At 36.6% G+C, this 15,559-nt stretch overlaps 1 protein-coding gene across 1 annotated transcript in view; it reads left to right on the top strand.

Moving 5' to 3' along the window:
* The window catches only part of LRBA (LPS responsive beige-like anchor protein), a 576,728-nt gene extending 561,513 nt beyond the window's left edge, over window positions 1-15,215 (top strand). Inside the window, 5 exon segments of the mRNA XM_065405711.1 lie at window positions 393-398; window positions 2,791-2,892; window positions 4,253-4,449; window positions 10,583-10,734; window positions 15,125-15,215. Of these exon segments, the coding sequence (XP_065261783.1) occupies window positions 393-398; window positions 2,791-2,892; window positions 4,253-4,449; window positions 10,583-10,734; window positions 15,125-15,215 (548 nt within the window).
* Window positions 15,216-15,559: the final 344 nt, after the last annotated feature.

The raw sequence follows: 15,559 nt of genomic DNA, 5'->3' as shown, positions 1-15,559 counted from the left end.
TACTATGTACTATGATAAACATGTATCATCAGTCCATGTTGTGTTGTAGGAGAAGCCTAACTCCTAGATACTATTGGGATAGGTACTGTGGACATGCATAAGATTTAATCCACAGAGACAACAATAACACTACTACCACAAGCATTTAAAGTAAACATCTTGTGGCAGTTGAGTTTTTGCTTCTATCCTCTAATAACTGCATTTAAAACAGTTCCTTAAATGTCCTTTTAAACTCAAACAGCGTAAACCCATTAACACCGAGTCGGTGCTGCTCATTTCAAACTCTCATGATTTCAATGTTTAAACTATTGTTTTATGAAAATATTTAATAACTTAATTAAAGTAAGTTTTTGATGATCTGTGCAGATTTGTGTTAAATGCAAGTTCTGAAGACAGTAGTAAATAACTATTATTGACTATTTAATGTTGCTAATGTGTGCATCTCAATTAAAAAACATTGCAAACCAGGAACTGTGCAAAACTGCCTTACATTTCATTTGGGGACAATAGGACAGAGTCTGGGATCTAAAAAGTACAATTTCATACTGGGTAATGAGGCTGTTACGTAGATTCCAGTGTAACCATTAAAGTTTATAGAACTTTTTTCAATCCGTTTGTGCAAAGTCATGGATTGTCTTCATTGTTTCATTCACTTTTAAAAGTGCTTGTTCCATGTTTAGATGAGGAAAGTTCAATATAGCCATCTTTCTGTGAAATCAGTCAGCTGAGAAGTACCTACTGATCATAAGTCTATCCCTTATGCTTTTAATTTTTTTTCTGAACTGTCTGTCATGCTTCCTGAATTTGAGTGTGTTTTGCCAAACTCCATATGAAACAAAAGCTGTAGCATTTCATGGTTATGTATTTGGGGATTAGGGATCACTTACTAAGCTGCTCCAAAGTGTGTGTGTATGTATGTATATGTGTATATATATATATATATATATGTATATATATATAAGAATGATATTGTCCTGATTTATTAAGAAAAAATACTGTTTACTTTGCAAAATTTGTATGTTACAATAATATAAATTATGTGTTGTAGCAGTAATTGCAGAATAAATCATATTTTGAAAGGTCATAATCCCTGGTTTAATACGGGATCATGGATTATGACCTTTTTAAAAAGACCATTTGAACATGACAGCTACATGGACATTCTGGGAATTGTTGCAAATGGTCAGAGTTAAAACGCACACTGGTGAGAGTAAGTTAAGTCTTTTTAACTTTACTTTCACATGTCCAGTCCTGCATCCATGCTGCACAGAGAAAACTCATTGTGCCTGTGAAAACATTCTTTGTTTGCAGGGTCTGTTTTAACAATCTGAGTGTCTTATTAGAAGTTATGCAGACACTACTTTGGAGAGTGCAGTATAAATGAATGGACACATTAATAAGATTGTGCTTATTAATATTTGGTTTTTAAAAAAATTCTACTTCAAAACTTTTTGAATCATGCTATCTAAACAACAAATGTGCTGCTTTATCCTTGCTGGAATCACTTGACACTATTACTTCTTTCCGTGTCTTTGCAAATCCATATACTATTTTTTAAAATCAAAATAACATTTGATTTTTACCACCATCTTTCTCTATAGCCCTAAAAAAACAACAAGGATCTGGTGGCACCTTAAAGACTAACAGATTTATTTGGGCATAAGCTTTCATGGGTAAAAAACCTCACTTCTTCAGGGGCATCTGAAGAAGTGAGGTTTTTTACCCACAAAAGCCTATGCCCAAATAAATCTGTTAGTCTTTAAGGTGCCACCGGACTCCTTGTTGTTTTTGTGGATACAGACTAACACGGCTACCCCCTGGCATTCCACAGAAAAAAGTCATCATTTAAAGTAAAAATATTTTCTGCTTAAAAAAGCTTATTTGTAGTTCTCTTTTATTAAGCTGTGATAACCTCATTGGAAACATATTACTTAAAACTTTAATGATTTTTACTCTTCATAAAATGCTTCCAATTGAAATAATTAGACAGTAATTACAAAAGTAACATTGTGCTTTTCATGGACTACTGGCATTCTGGGAGAGTGAGCCAGTGAAAATCCACAAGATGAGGTCTGAAGTATTTTTAAAGAAGTTATGATAACACATGCATACACTATTCTCAAAGATCAGACACAGAAAAAGTTAATTACCCATATTTGTTGTGACTAAAGGTTTAAGTCTGAACAGTTCATAACAATATGTCAGCTTACAATTTTCCTCTATTGACAACATCCCTAAATGTTTGATTTGGTCTCTAAAGACAGATTCTGGAAAAAATAATTGCTTTGGACAAAGCACCAACTGGCTATGAGGAACTAAGTTAAGCCTCATAGTTGTGGGTTCAGTACTGGAAACAGATTAAAGTGAAATCAGTCAGTGGACTCCTTCCTTCAACTTGGACTTCATAAATGTTTCCCCTTGTTACTTATCATAGTGACACACTTATTTACAGAATATTTATTGGCGTGGTGCTCTTTGTCCACTGAGAGGTAGTAGAATCCTTTATGTTCAAACTAGTTGTTGTCTATATAGAGTTGTGTTGTGTGTATCTTCATTAGTAAATGGCCAGGCTGAATTTCTGAAAGGCAGTGCTACTAGTGTACTGTTTATCAGCAGTATGGAAGAAGTCATTCTCAAGTGTAACAGAAAAAGTATAGTCCATACCATGAGTATCTGTTCTTGAAAGTGTAAACTACAAGGGTAAAGAAAATAAATATGTGACTTACTGTAAACACTGCTTTTAGAGATGAATCATAACTGAGGATTCCTTTTTTTCTTGTTTCCTTGAAGGTGATTTTGCCACTCCCCGAGCTGTCTTGACAGGACATGACTATGAGATTGTTTGTGCTACAGTTTGTGCTGAACTTGGTCTGGTAATAAGTGGTGCTAAAGGTAAAAGGGTTTCTGTTATCTTTTTAAAACTATATTTTGGTCATAAAGTTGTTGTCCTAGTTTAAAGATGAATACAGTCTAGGATGATGGAGATCATTTTAATTATGTATGATTCATATAAAAAAACCTTGTTTTAATTGGCATAGGTTTCCCTTTTAAGTCAATTTGAAAAACCTCTTTTGACCATAACACATTAAAATTGAAGCCCATTCATGTGTATCTATAGAAGTCCAGCACAGACAGCTTCCCCATGTTGGTCTTCCAGTTACCTTGTTTTTGTTTATTCAGACTAACTACCTTTAGTTGTTCGACAATACAGAGCGAACTATCCTCTATGTATTCCTGGCTCTCTGCTGAGACTATCAAAAATGCAATGCAATTATGTGCTTTGTTTTTGTTGTGGATAACTCCCCAGTGGCAACAGCAATGATTTTTGTTGTTGTTTGTTGTTTAAAGATATATTTGCATTCCCAACTAAAATTTGCAGTGGTTAGGGTCAGCTTCTCTGAGCTCATTTACAAAGACCCTACTTTAAATCTTTCTTAAAGACCCATTTCTGCTGTGCTGCTTACAGTGAATTAAGTTCACTTGTACATAAATTGCTTGTAGTTGTCCCCCTTCCCTACCTTTGTCTATTTATCTGTCCTCCTTGGGAGCTCCTTGGAACAGAGACCTTCCTTCTTCAGTGTTTCAAAAGTTCCTATTATAGGCTGCATTTTCAAAGTTTGGCACTCAAAACTGCACACACTTTTTACACAAGGGGAATACCTGATGTGTGTATACTAATAAAGTTTTTGTCCATGTTCATTACCAATGAAGAATGTAGCTAGTCGTATATGGGTACACATCTGATTTGTGAATGCATATCAGGAATTTGTGCACCTAAGTTAGGTGCTGCAATTGTAAGCATGCAAATAAGTGAATCTTACTGTGAAAATCTAGAGAGACTGGTGCAGCCACGCTGCTGTAAACTCTCTAGTGGAGCTGCTCTAAACTGACAGGAAAGAGCTCTCCCTTTGACTTAATTAAGCCACCCCCAATGAGTGGTGGCAGCTATGTCAGTGGGAGAAGCTCTGTCCACGTAACACTGTCCACACCAGCGCTTAGGTTATGACATAAGTGGTAGTGTGGACATTGCCTTAAAGTAGGTGATTGCTTTAGTTACCTTAATGCAACTCTAGACTTTTCGGAGATGAGACTACCAATGTGAAGAACTTTAGTATTACAAGGTTGTACCTTAAATTTTCCATTCATAACACATTTTGAGTTAATTCAATAAAAGCCATTACTCATTGTCCTTTAATGTCTTTGGATGGATTCGATATGAAAATAACCAGTGCTTTTAATTCTGTTTCATCAGAAGGGCCATGTCTCATACATTCTATGAATGGAGACCTATTGAGGACATTAGAAGGTCCTGAAAACTGCTTGAGACCAAAACTTATCCAGGCTTCAAGAGAGGGCCACTGTATCATATACTATGAAAATGGCCTTTTCTGTGTATTCAGCGTGAATGGGAAACTTCAGGCCACTATGGAAACAGATGACAAAATAAGGGTGAGTGTGCAGAAATATATTCTAAGGGTTGCATATGTCAATATTTAAAATAAACTTAGGAGAATTCTGAGATTTTGGAATTGCTCAGGGTTTCTTTCCATGCAAACGGTGAATGAAATCTGTGTAATTTCACTAATGACGTCTAAATTTAGAAGGGCTCCAATAAATATGAGGGATCAGTTGGGGGATCAGACATTGCTCATGGAATCATGTTTAACTTTACAGTGGCTCTGCCTAGGTAGCCAGCAATATATTGTGGGTTTTTTCCCTCTGAATAAAAGGACATACAAATAATACCTGGTGCGCGCACACAGGAGAATTCAGGATATTACATTTTTGTCAGCCTCTAAAGAGTCAAGATGACCAGTCACTCCAGCAGCAGGAGGGCTGTTGTGTGTTATTAGCCCTGTCCATATTCCTGCATCTCAGTTGAGATATTATTCAAAGGCTGAGTTTCAGGAAGGCTTTTTGCTAATATGCAAAATCGTTGGTTCAAAAATGTTCATAAAATGTGATATGGACAGAACAAAATTTGGCAGCTGTCATAGAGCTAAGCCAAAACAAGAAAAAGGGAAAATATTTTTAATTTAACTACTTAAAAAGAGAGAACAAATTAAGTAGAAAGTTAAAAGATGAAGCAGAACACTGCTGCCTTAGTTAAATCCAAAATATAGTGGGTTTTTTGTATTAAAAGAAAAATGGGAGTGGAGGCAATGCTTAATAAAATAACTTTATGGACTTATTTTAATGTCAATATAAATGTTCTCCTGCAGTTCTAAAATCCAAACACAACAGCATTACGCTAATACATGAGAACCAGAAAGTGGTTCTCATCTCCCTCCCTAAAATACTCTTCTTCCAAAAGGCCTAAAACCTTGCAACAGCCATCAAAGAACTGTAAACAAAAGAGCTGAAATAAAATAAAATAAAAAAAACCCAAAAACCCACCACTGAACAAAACTTGAAGAGCTAGCAAGACAGGTGTTAATTTGCACTGCTCAGTCACGCAACCCATCCTACTATTTAGATTACAAACTCTTTAAAGGAGGAGGAGCCATGTCTTCTTTCTTGTTTGTAGAGCAGTTGGCAGCACTATAATAAGTGAAATTGACCACGATATAACTGCCCATTGTAGTTTAATTTTCCAAACTGAATGCAATGGAAAAAAGTAACAACCTAAATGGTGAAGAGTTGATTACCAAAATCTGTGGATAATAAAATAACAATTCTGAAGTGTTGTTAATGCAGGCAAGGATATTTTTTAAAAAATATTATTTTTAGCTGTGCACCGTCCCTTTTCCTTACAAGGTCTGATCACATGACTTGTGCAATATTTGATATCCTTCCTGAGCTCTTCCTACCCTCACACACCTGTCCTACAGTCTTACAAGAATTCTTTACCTGTGTTTTTCATCCAACTGTGAGCAGTCTTAAATTTGCACCCCTTGTCCTCAGCTGACTCCCACAGATATATAATTTTGTTAAGACTTGTGTTGCAAAAGAGAGCAAAATCAAGGAAATTAGCTTCCAAACAGGTAAAAAATATTGAAATATATTTTAAAAGAATGTTACTAGCCTTAACTCTTTCCATGAAGGAACTAGCATTTTATGATTTCATATGCAGCTGGTACAAAATGTTTTAATGTTAACACTGGAGCTCCCAATACACACACTTAAATGCTTCAGCTATGCCTTTCTCCTTTTTTTTAAAAGTTGACATTAAATTCTGTTAATCCACTATCCTCATTTTCTTGAAATGTTGGATATATAGGTTGTTGAGTATGCAATTTAAAAAGGCTATATTATTTGTTGTGTTTTCCATAGCCAGTGTTGTTCTGCAGTGGATTAGTAGTCACAAAATGCTGAATGACACACATTTATTACTTAATACACTGTAAATGCAGATTTGTTTGAGTTAGGGGATATGTCATGAGAATTTGCATGCCCCGTCCCAGGCTTTTTTCCAAATTGATATAGATTCTTGCTTCATTTTTAGTCTTCCTTCAATTCGCTGAAGTTTCACCTTTTGCTGTCCTTGCACACATGCTTGTGAGTTTCCCACCCTAGCCTCTACCCCAATATTTCATTTAAAGCAAGTACACATCAGAGTGTTTTCTTTTGCTTTTCTTTTTACAATAATAATGTTGATAATATGTCACTTTCAGTTGTGATTATATTGTCAACTAGGCTAGTAAATCTGTAAAATATCTAGAAATCCCTTGCTGGGTAAAACAATTTCTGTAGTGTTTCAGTCAGTACCCACGGCTTGGAGAATGTTGCTTGAGGCAGTGAATGTTCTGCTCTCTATAGGCCACTGGTACACACTGTTTTTTCCCCAGCAGTCCCACGAGGATTTTAGGTTTAAATAATCCACAACCTTCTTCCCAGGGCTTCTGCACTTTATCATACTAGAAGGCAAGTGGCAACTGTGTGATTAAAGTAGGACCATTTAAAATGAGTAGGACCTGCCTACAGGCTGTGGAGACTGACGATATCACTATTTGTTGCTGGGAGCAAATGGAGGAATAGTGGGTCAGAAATGCAGTTGCTTATGTAAAGTAAAATTCTGATGTGTTTTCCCGTGTCACTGTGGGCTTAGACTGCAAGATGTAGTTGACGAAAATAACAGTTTACAGTTACATTCAGAACAGAGTTCTACAACTACCAGAAAAATTTGACTGTCTGGGGAAACTCAGGGTATAACATTTTCCACCGTTTTTTGTTTAAAATACTGCTTCATGGAGCTTAGACTAACAGCATATCCCAGCACATCTACCGTGTAATGTTTAATTGTCTTAATGAATAATTTAAATCTAAGTGGGCAGCCAGTTCAGAGAAGTAAAGTTATTTTATCCTAAACAAAGACAGTACACTCATTCACCCAAAGGAACCAATTTATTTTCCTTTCCTGAGTCCTGAAATGTGGAAGTGCCCAACAGCCTCTTGCTGCCGTAAGCCAGTGCTGTCATGGCGACAGCTCTGCTTTTTAAGAAGCACTGCCTTTCAAGAATCTGAGAGGTTAAAGGGTTTGCACAAACTTTTGAGACTTTTCAAGGAAGTACAAGTCAGAAATGAAGCTTTTAGAACGTTGCTTGAATTGAGTGCTATGGGGATTTGTTTGCATGTCTGAATCTTAAGTTGTGAGAAAGATTAGATGGCAGAACTGCTTGAGCTTATTCTTATTAGAATCCTGGATAACTTTCACTGGGAGAAAAACTGAACAGTAAAATTGATTCATGCCTTCCCCATAATAGTTGGAGTACTTGAGAGTAAATGCATCCTTTAGTTTGTTAACTCCTATGGGGCATGTCATTAAACTGAAATTTTGACAGGGTGACCTTTGTCATATATATATCAACTACTTGTCTTCTTGAAAAGCAAGTGACTTAGGAAAATGACATAGATATTGGCAAAACCTCAAAGACTGTTCTTTATTTAATCAAGAGATCACAGAAATCACTGAAATTTGCAGGTAGTGGAAGAGTTAAAGATTAATGGCTTTAATTTGCCTTGTAATATAGCATTTCTCCTGTAAAAAGCCTCAAGTATAAAACACAAGTGAACCATGACCATAAGGTTAATGGATTTTCATCAGCTGAATTTTATAAGTGTAGCAAATAATTATTTGTCATGCCTTCATTGCAATTTCAAAATACCCTCAGGAGAGTGCCATTTGTGGAATGAAAAAAATGGATATTGATTTTACTTCTAATGAATAATCTTTTTAATAATTTTATTTGGTTTGCTAGAGCTCATGATGAGCTATCTTGGTATATGCAATTTTCTTTTCTACAGATTTTATTATCTTACCTCATTCTTCCCTCGATCCCTAGCTTATTGCCTTGTTGCACCCTGGGTATGTTGTGTGTAATTTAGATTCTAAGCTCCTTGGGCAGCAAACATGTCTTCTTTCTGGTTTGGGAGGTGCGTCACACACCTTTGTGTTCTGCGGGAAATAAGAAATGAGACAAATAATAATTGATAGTTGGAACATTTATACCATTCAGAACAAGTTTCAATTCAGAATGTTTGAGCATTTAATTATGCCATATTTATGTGTGTCTTGGAAATGATTTACCGTGCCCACTACCTTTTTAAAGCGTTGGGTACATTTGTCACAATCCTAGTTCAAAATATAGTTGCCAGGAATGGGTTGATCACCAATTCCTTCATTGCTTGTAAATACAAAATGTTATTGATTATCTTAAAGCATTAGTCCTGAAACTATTTTGTTAAATAAAATGTTAAACAAAAGGGTTTGTTCCCATAACAACAAGTCATCATAATAAACACTCAGAACTAAGGTTATGAAAAGTTAGTTACTTTATAAGAACACTAACTCAGCCCTGCTGCACTTCCTGACCTTTTTAGAGAGTATTTTTAGCATCATCATAACAGTAATAAGGCACAAAAATGGATAATATTCCATATATTCAATATGGTTGACTAATTATTACTGTGAAGACCATAATACTTTAGTTTCTACACTTGTCAGTGTTCAACATAACCACTTTAATGTTGCATTAATGGTATATTTAGTATTTTAATTTTAATTCCCCCTGTTTTTGTGAGCAGGTGCTGCATATGTTAAAAATTCTGCAAATTAGGAGCGCCTCAGAAACATAGATGATAGTGCACAATACTTGTGATTGCCACAAGATCTTAAAGGCACCATAGCATAAAGCTTTCTGTGTAATAGTTTTTGAAAACTCTCATGTGTGAAGACCTCACCCATAGTTTTCTATGTTGAAAACTGTGGGTGAAATCTTTAAGTGCAAAAGAAACTATTTCTGTTTTCAAAACTGTTTATAAAGAAAATTTTCTAAGATATTGTGATGGAATTGTAGAACTAAACAATAAAGTTATATTATGCAAAGTTGTTGTAGCTATGTTGGTCCCAGGATATTAGAGACACAAGATGGGTGAGATAATATCTTTTATTGGACCAACTTCTGTTGGTGAAAGAGACAAGCTTTCGAGATTACACAGACTTGAAGGAGAGCTCTGTGTAAACTGGAAAGCTTGTATCTTTCACCAACAGAAGTTTTTCAAATAAAAGATATTGTCTCACCCACCTTGAGTTTCTAATATTATGCATACACATTTTAAAATAGTTAGGACTTCATTGTTATAAGCAGTTGCCTAATATTTTTCATTATAAGACTGTTTTCATTTACTTATAACTTTGCCTCACTTTAACGCTTTGGCTGACATTTCCAATGCTGGGTGTCAGCTTCAGGCTGATTTTTTTTTTTTTTTTTTAAGTTTCATTTAAAATGATTCAGCTAACTAGAATGCAGAGGAGCAGGGAGGGGATTACACAAGCCGGGGAAAAGCAGAGGGGAAGGGGGACAGATCTAAGGTCAGGGGTGCAGCAGTTAACGATAAAGATCTGTGCTTTAGATCCAAAGGTCCCAAACTTGCTGATGGCCTACCAGTGTGGGGGTCACTATGGAGCCACATGATACAATTACTGTTTTTTTCACTTTGCTTTTTAAAAAAGGTAGGAAATTATATTAACCCATCTCTCTTTATATCAACCCCTATATTAAAGAACATTAAGGCTGCCAAGTCAACACTCAAGTTTAGGAAATTCCACAATTAAAGTTGCCTGTGCACAAACAGCCTTCATTCTGTCAATGCCTAATGTTTGAATGCTTCATTTTGCAAACTAAATGTTCTTTTAATGTATTTTTATATGTAATATCAATATATATACTCTGTTATATAAATATGAGTTTGGGATGGCCTATTTCTGACAAGTAGTGAAAGTATGAGTAAATTCCCCAGTTCATCCCAAATGGGGGCCAACCTTTAGAGCACACTATCATTTATTCTGTGTCTGACACATTAGCTAAACATACCTTTTTAGAAGTATTAAAAGAGTATTAAAAAAATTCATTTCATTCAGACTATTTTTTGTATCCCTCCAGTTATAAAGCCAGGTGACTTAGTTCTATGTGTCCAACTGTTGTAATTGACTTTTTTGCTTCTCAAAAGCTGTATCTACTGATATGAAGTATCTTCAGAGATAAAGCTGTGATGGTGCAGAGGGGGTGTTCTGGAGGTGAGAGGGGGGAATAAAAGCAATGCAAGTTGTTTTAACAGAAATATTAATGCAATTTCCCTTTAGGCAATCCAGCTGAGCCGTGATGGACAGTATCTGCTTACAGGCGGAGACAATGGGGTCATCATGGTGTGGCAAGTGTGTGACCTCAAGCAGCTTTTTGCTTACCCAGGCTGTGATGCTGGAATCCGTTCCATGGCCCTGTCATATGACCAAAGGTGAGATTAAAGTTTGGGGGTCAGAAGTATTTCATAGAATGTACTATTATAAAGAAACAGCAAAAGGGACATCATTATGGTGTAAACAATTTTTTTCCTTTCAATATTGTATTTACTTTGATCTCAGGTGCCAGTGACAATATGGAGAATGCTGTGCATTGTTTGAGGCTGGGTCTACACTACAGCGGGGGGTCGACCTAAGATACGCAACTTCAGCTACGTGAATAGCGTAGCTGAAGTGGCGTATTTTAGGTCGACTTACCTGGCTGTGAGGACGGCGGCAAGTCGACCGCTGCCGCGCCGCCGTCGACTCCGCTACCGCCTCTTGCCGCGGTGGGTTTCCGGAGTCGACGGTAGAGCCATCAGGGATCGATTTTATCGCGTCTTCACTAGACGCGGTAAGTCGATCCCCGATAGACCAATTGCTACCCGCCGGATCGGCGGGTAGTGAAGACAAGCCCTTAGTGTTGAAAGGTCATGGTTTAGGTCTGATAATCTTTTTCAGAGTTGCAGCTCTTAGTGGGTAAGTTAACACTCATTCCAGGAAATCTCACTCTGACAAACTTTTAATATGTACTGTTTTTTCTTTCCTCAAAGGAAAAAAATATTCCTAACTATAGGTCTTCAAAGCCATTAACAAAAAGAAAATAGACACTCACTAAGATTCCCATCAATCTTTTACATTTTGTTTTCTCTTATAAAGCATAAAACAGTAAACATATTTACTACTGCCTATATTACACCTGCCAATGCCACTAGGGTTAAAGGTCTTTATGCATTTTTGGCACATAGCTCTGTCCAGTTTATAACTTGGATGTTTATAGTTGCATCCAACTTGTCTTTAGCTTACAGACTACTATCTAGACTTTTGTTTACCCCAGATAAAATTACAAAAGCATCTAAGTCACTAAATCTTATTGAAAGTCATTTAGGATCCAAGGCACTTTTAAAATGGGACTCAGCCCTGGCTACACCTAAAACACAGGTTGACCTAGGTTTATTGAGACAGGCTATGAAAAATTTCGCACCTAGTGTAACATAGTTAGGTTGACCCAATCTCCACTGTAGATGAAGGTAGGTTGATGGAAGCATTCTTTCATTGATATAGCTACCACTTCTCAAGGGGCTGGATTTACTACAGTAACAGAAAAAAACCCTTCCATCACTGTGTCGACAGTACAGCAGCGTAGCTATAACACATGTAGTGTAGACATACCCTTAGGCTCCTAAGTCACTTGGTCACCTTTGGATATTTTGACTCCTAATTGTATTTGTCATCAATAATCTTTGGAGCAGAAACTCTCTCATACTATGTGCCTAGCACAGTAGAGCCAGATCCTGACTCAGCCCTCTCGGTGCTACCCTAATAATAATCACAATTAATTAATAAATTATTAACAATAAGGGGCCAAATTCTCTGCTGATGTAAATGCCTCAGCTCCATTATAGTCAATGGAGTTTTACACATTTTCACCAGTAGAGAATTTGGCCAAATGACTAATTATAAAAAAAATGAATATTTGTGCTCATCCAACACTCATCCAAATTAGGGCAAAAAATCTCTGGCTTGTCTGGGATGTTGGGGATAAAAAAAAAGAGATGACTGTTAAATTGAGTGTTCATGAAATGAGGCAAGTCCTCTTAGTCTCCCACTGGGACAAACAAAATTTTTCTAAACAAATGAGCATCCAAGTGGGAAATAAAGAAACTAGACTAAGTGTTTTTAGCTGTCACACAAAATTGGACTGATATCTCAAGCGTGCCAAAGACAGGCAGAGGCCAGTCATGCCCTGTGGCTAGTCAACCATTCACTAGGAACCTCACAAACCAAATGTAAAGCTCAATTTTAAATCTTGATTAAACAGGAAGCAGAGTTTTTTTATACTAATGATAATCATTAAAAATGAAATATGAAATCCCTCAATGCCTTTAAGAATCAGACAGCATATAGAAGTGCCTAAATATGGATGCAAGAGCCAAAATTTAGGCATCCGTTTTATAAAATCTTTGTGTTTTCAGATAGATAGATATTTTCCTGTCATATGTTCATTATGTCAGTCTTAACACAATCCACATTTCAGAATGTTACATCAAATACTTTTTAAAACAAAAACGGTGACATCTAGGGATTTTAATCAAGATTTTAACCCACTACTTCTTACCAATCTGAAACCCCGCCCATCTCAACTTCTGCAAACCTTCAGTCTCCTTGAATCATGTCCTCTTCATCCTTGTACATGTTCTCACAAGCACTCATTCTCGAAAATGGCAGCTTTCTAGATATTAAAATGACTGGCACCGTCATTTTTGGCTGGAGCCAAATTCTACCTTTGAGGCCCTACTCAGATGGCATTCTGATGTACCTGTTGCATCACTTCGATATATGATGAATTAGTGTGTTAATAACTATAATTAGAGCTGGTCAAAATTTTTAACAGTTTTTCATCAAAAATGCAGTTTAATCACAACGTAGTGGGGACGTATTGATTTCGATGAACATTTTAGACAGGAAAAGGTTGAAATGTGTCATTTCTGTAGTGTCATTGTGATTCATTTTGTTTTGACTTTTATATTATAATCAAATTTAGTTTTACTATTTATATATTTGATTTAATATTATGTATACATTTATAGTATATTTAATATAATATAAACATCTTAATGAAATTGAAACACTACTCTCAAAATGTTTTGACAGACAAAATGTTTTGATTGTCTCAAATTAGAATTTTTGGCTTTTCATAGCAAATCAGAACAATTTTTTTCCTACAAAATGTCAGAATTTCTCACTCAACAGAAAGTTTGGTTTCCAACCAGTTCTAACAGTAACGTCACAAGATGAGACAATAGACATGACTGACATAGCAACTCCTGATACATTACAAGCCAAAATGTCACTTCAGCAGCCACGATTGCTCTAAAATGGCCCCAAGTGGGATCATAGCTGTTCAAATGGAGCTAAAACGTCTCCAACAGTCAGCTCGCTCATAGTAAAGATCTGGAAATACATAATACCTCTGTGGTGGATGGCATGAATAATACTCCTACTTAGTGCTGAATACCAAATAGCAGCACTCTGATTGTTTACATGCACATGAAATGAAGCTGCACATATGTATAAACAATAGAGATGTTGCAGTCCTGTACGCACATCTGGTTCTTTGCTGAAGATCCTGTGCTAAATCCCTCTTGAATTGGGGAAGAATGAATTGAAATCTACACACCTGTTTTCTCCATTCTGGATCCTCTCCATTTTGCTATTTCATTAGCACTCTCACCAGCAGAGTTAAAGCCATTATGAAAACAAAATCAGAAGTGGTCTGTGTGTAGTAACCCTGGTTTTATGCAAGCAACCCTGGTTTTAATTGTTCTTGTCATCTAAGTCTTGAGCCCCTTTTGGTGCCCAGATGTGCCAGGACAATTTCTTTGAGCTTGATCCTCTCTGATCCGTATTTCCATGTAATAGAGCAGTAGCAAATCAACTTGCCCTGCTTTTTCAAATGTGTCCACTAATCTGAGTGCCTCAATTCTCGAGGTCCCAAAATGAGAGTCCCTAGGACTTGATTTTCACTGGCGCTAAGCACCTGCAGCTCCAGTTGTCTCCTGCTGGAGTTGTGGGTGTTAAGCATCTCTGGAAATGAGACCATAAGTGTTAGAATTGTACACCCCTAAATTAAAAATTTAGACCTTAATTATTATTTTCCCCCATATTACTTCAATCTGGAAAGGAAGGAAGTAATACATTCTTCAAAATGGGTATTAGTCACTCTTTCCCTGAAGTCTGATTCAGTTCATATCAGATACAGTAGAGGAAAATCATACAGGAAATAAAATGCTTTAAATATACTGCATGATTGCTGTGAGAATTTTAAGACCTAATCCAAAGCCTGTTGAAGTCAATGGGAGTCTTTCCATTAACTTTAGTAGGAATCGCATCACGTCCTTAAAGTTTGAGTTGGTGGCATTCTTAGGCAATATCTACACTATGAGCTAGGCGCATGAGTTCTAGCTCGTATAGACGTATGTTAGCTCTCATGGAGCTAGTGCACTAAAAATAGTAGTGTAGCAGTGGTAGCACAGGCAGTGGTGAGTGGTGGCAGGGGCTAGCCACCCCAAGTACAAATTCATGGGTGGATGCTCAGGGCAGCTAACCCGTGTCACTGTTCACTGCTGCTCGTGCTAGCACAGCTACGCCACATGCTAATTCGATGAGAGCTAGTGCGAGTATGTCCACGTGAGCTGGGAAGCACAAGTGTAGATGTATCCTTAGACATTTGATTTACAAAGGTGGTGCTGGATATGGTGGAAGAAGTCTGTCCAAGAAAGGTAAGTCAGCTGTGTTTGAATGTAAAGTGGCTTACTCTTTAACTGAATTTTGTGCTTTTCATAGGTGTATAATGACTGGCATGGCTTCTGGGAGCATAGTGCTTTTCTACAATGATTTCAACCGATGGCATCATGAATATCAAACCAGATACTGATGTTGCAACAGACCAGAACTAGCACTGACAAGGGCAGCTGCTGTCAGAATGAAACTGAACATAGCAAACCTCTATTCAGTATCCTGCCGCAGCGTTGTTCTGTATAAATAGCTATATTACATCTGAATGTAACTTAAATTTGCTCGAAGAAGCAAACTATTTTTTAAAATTAATTGCTATTTTTGTAGACTTTGCATGATTTTTTGGGGGCAAAGGGCAAAGAAGCAGAAAAATGGCTGCTGGGTTCTGTAGTTAAAAATCTATATTTTTAGTCATAATGAGAAGTCTATTTTGATTCATGTATGGAAAGAAACTTAAAATAAAGATGGTTAAAACTCTTATTC

Source organism: Emys orbicularis, chromosome 5, assembly GCF_028017835.1.
Source record: "Emys orbicularis isolate rEmyOrb1 chromosome 5, rEmyOrb1.hap1, whole genome shotgun sequence".
NCBI classification, from domain to species: domain Eukaryota; kingdom Metazoa; phylum Chordata; order Testudines; family Emydidae; genus Emys; species Emys orbicularis.
The sequence above is the reverse complement of the archived record's forward strand: the minus strand, read 5'-3'. Positions and strand labels throughout refer to the sequence as shown.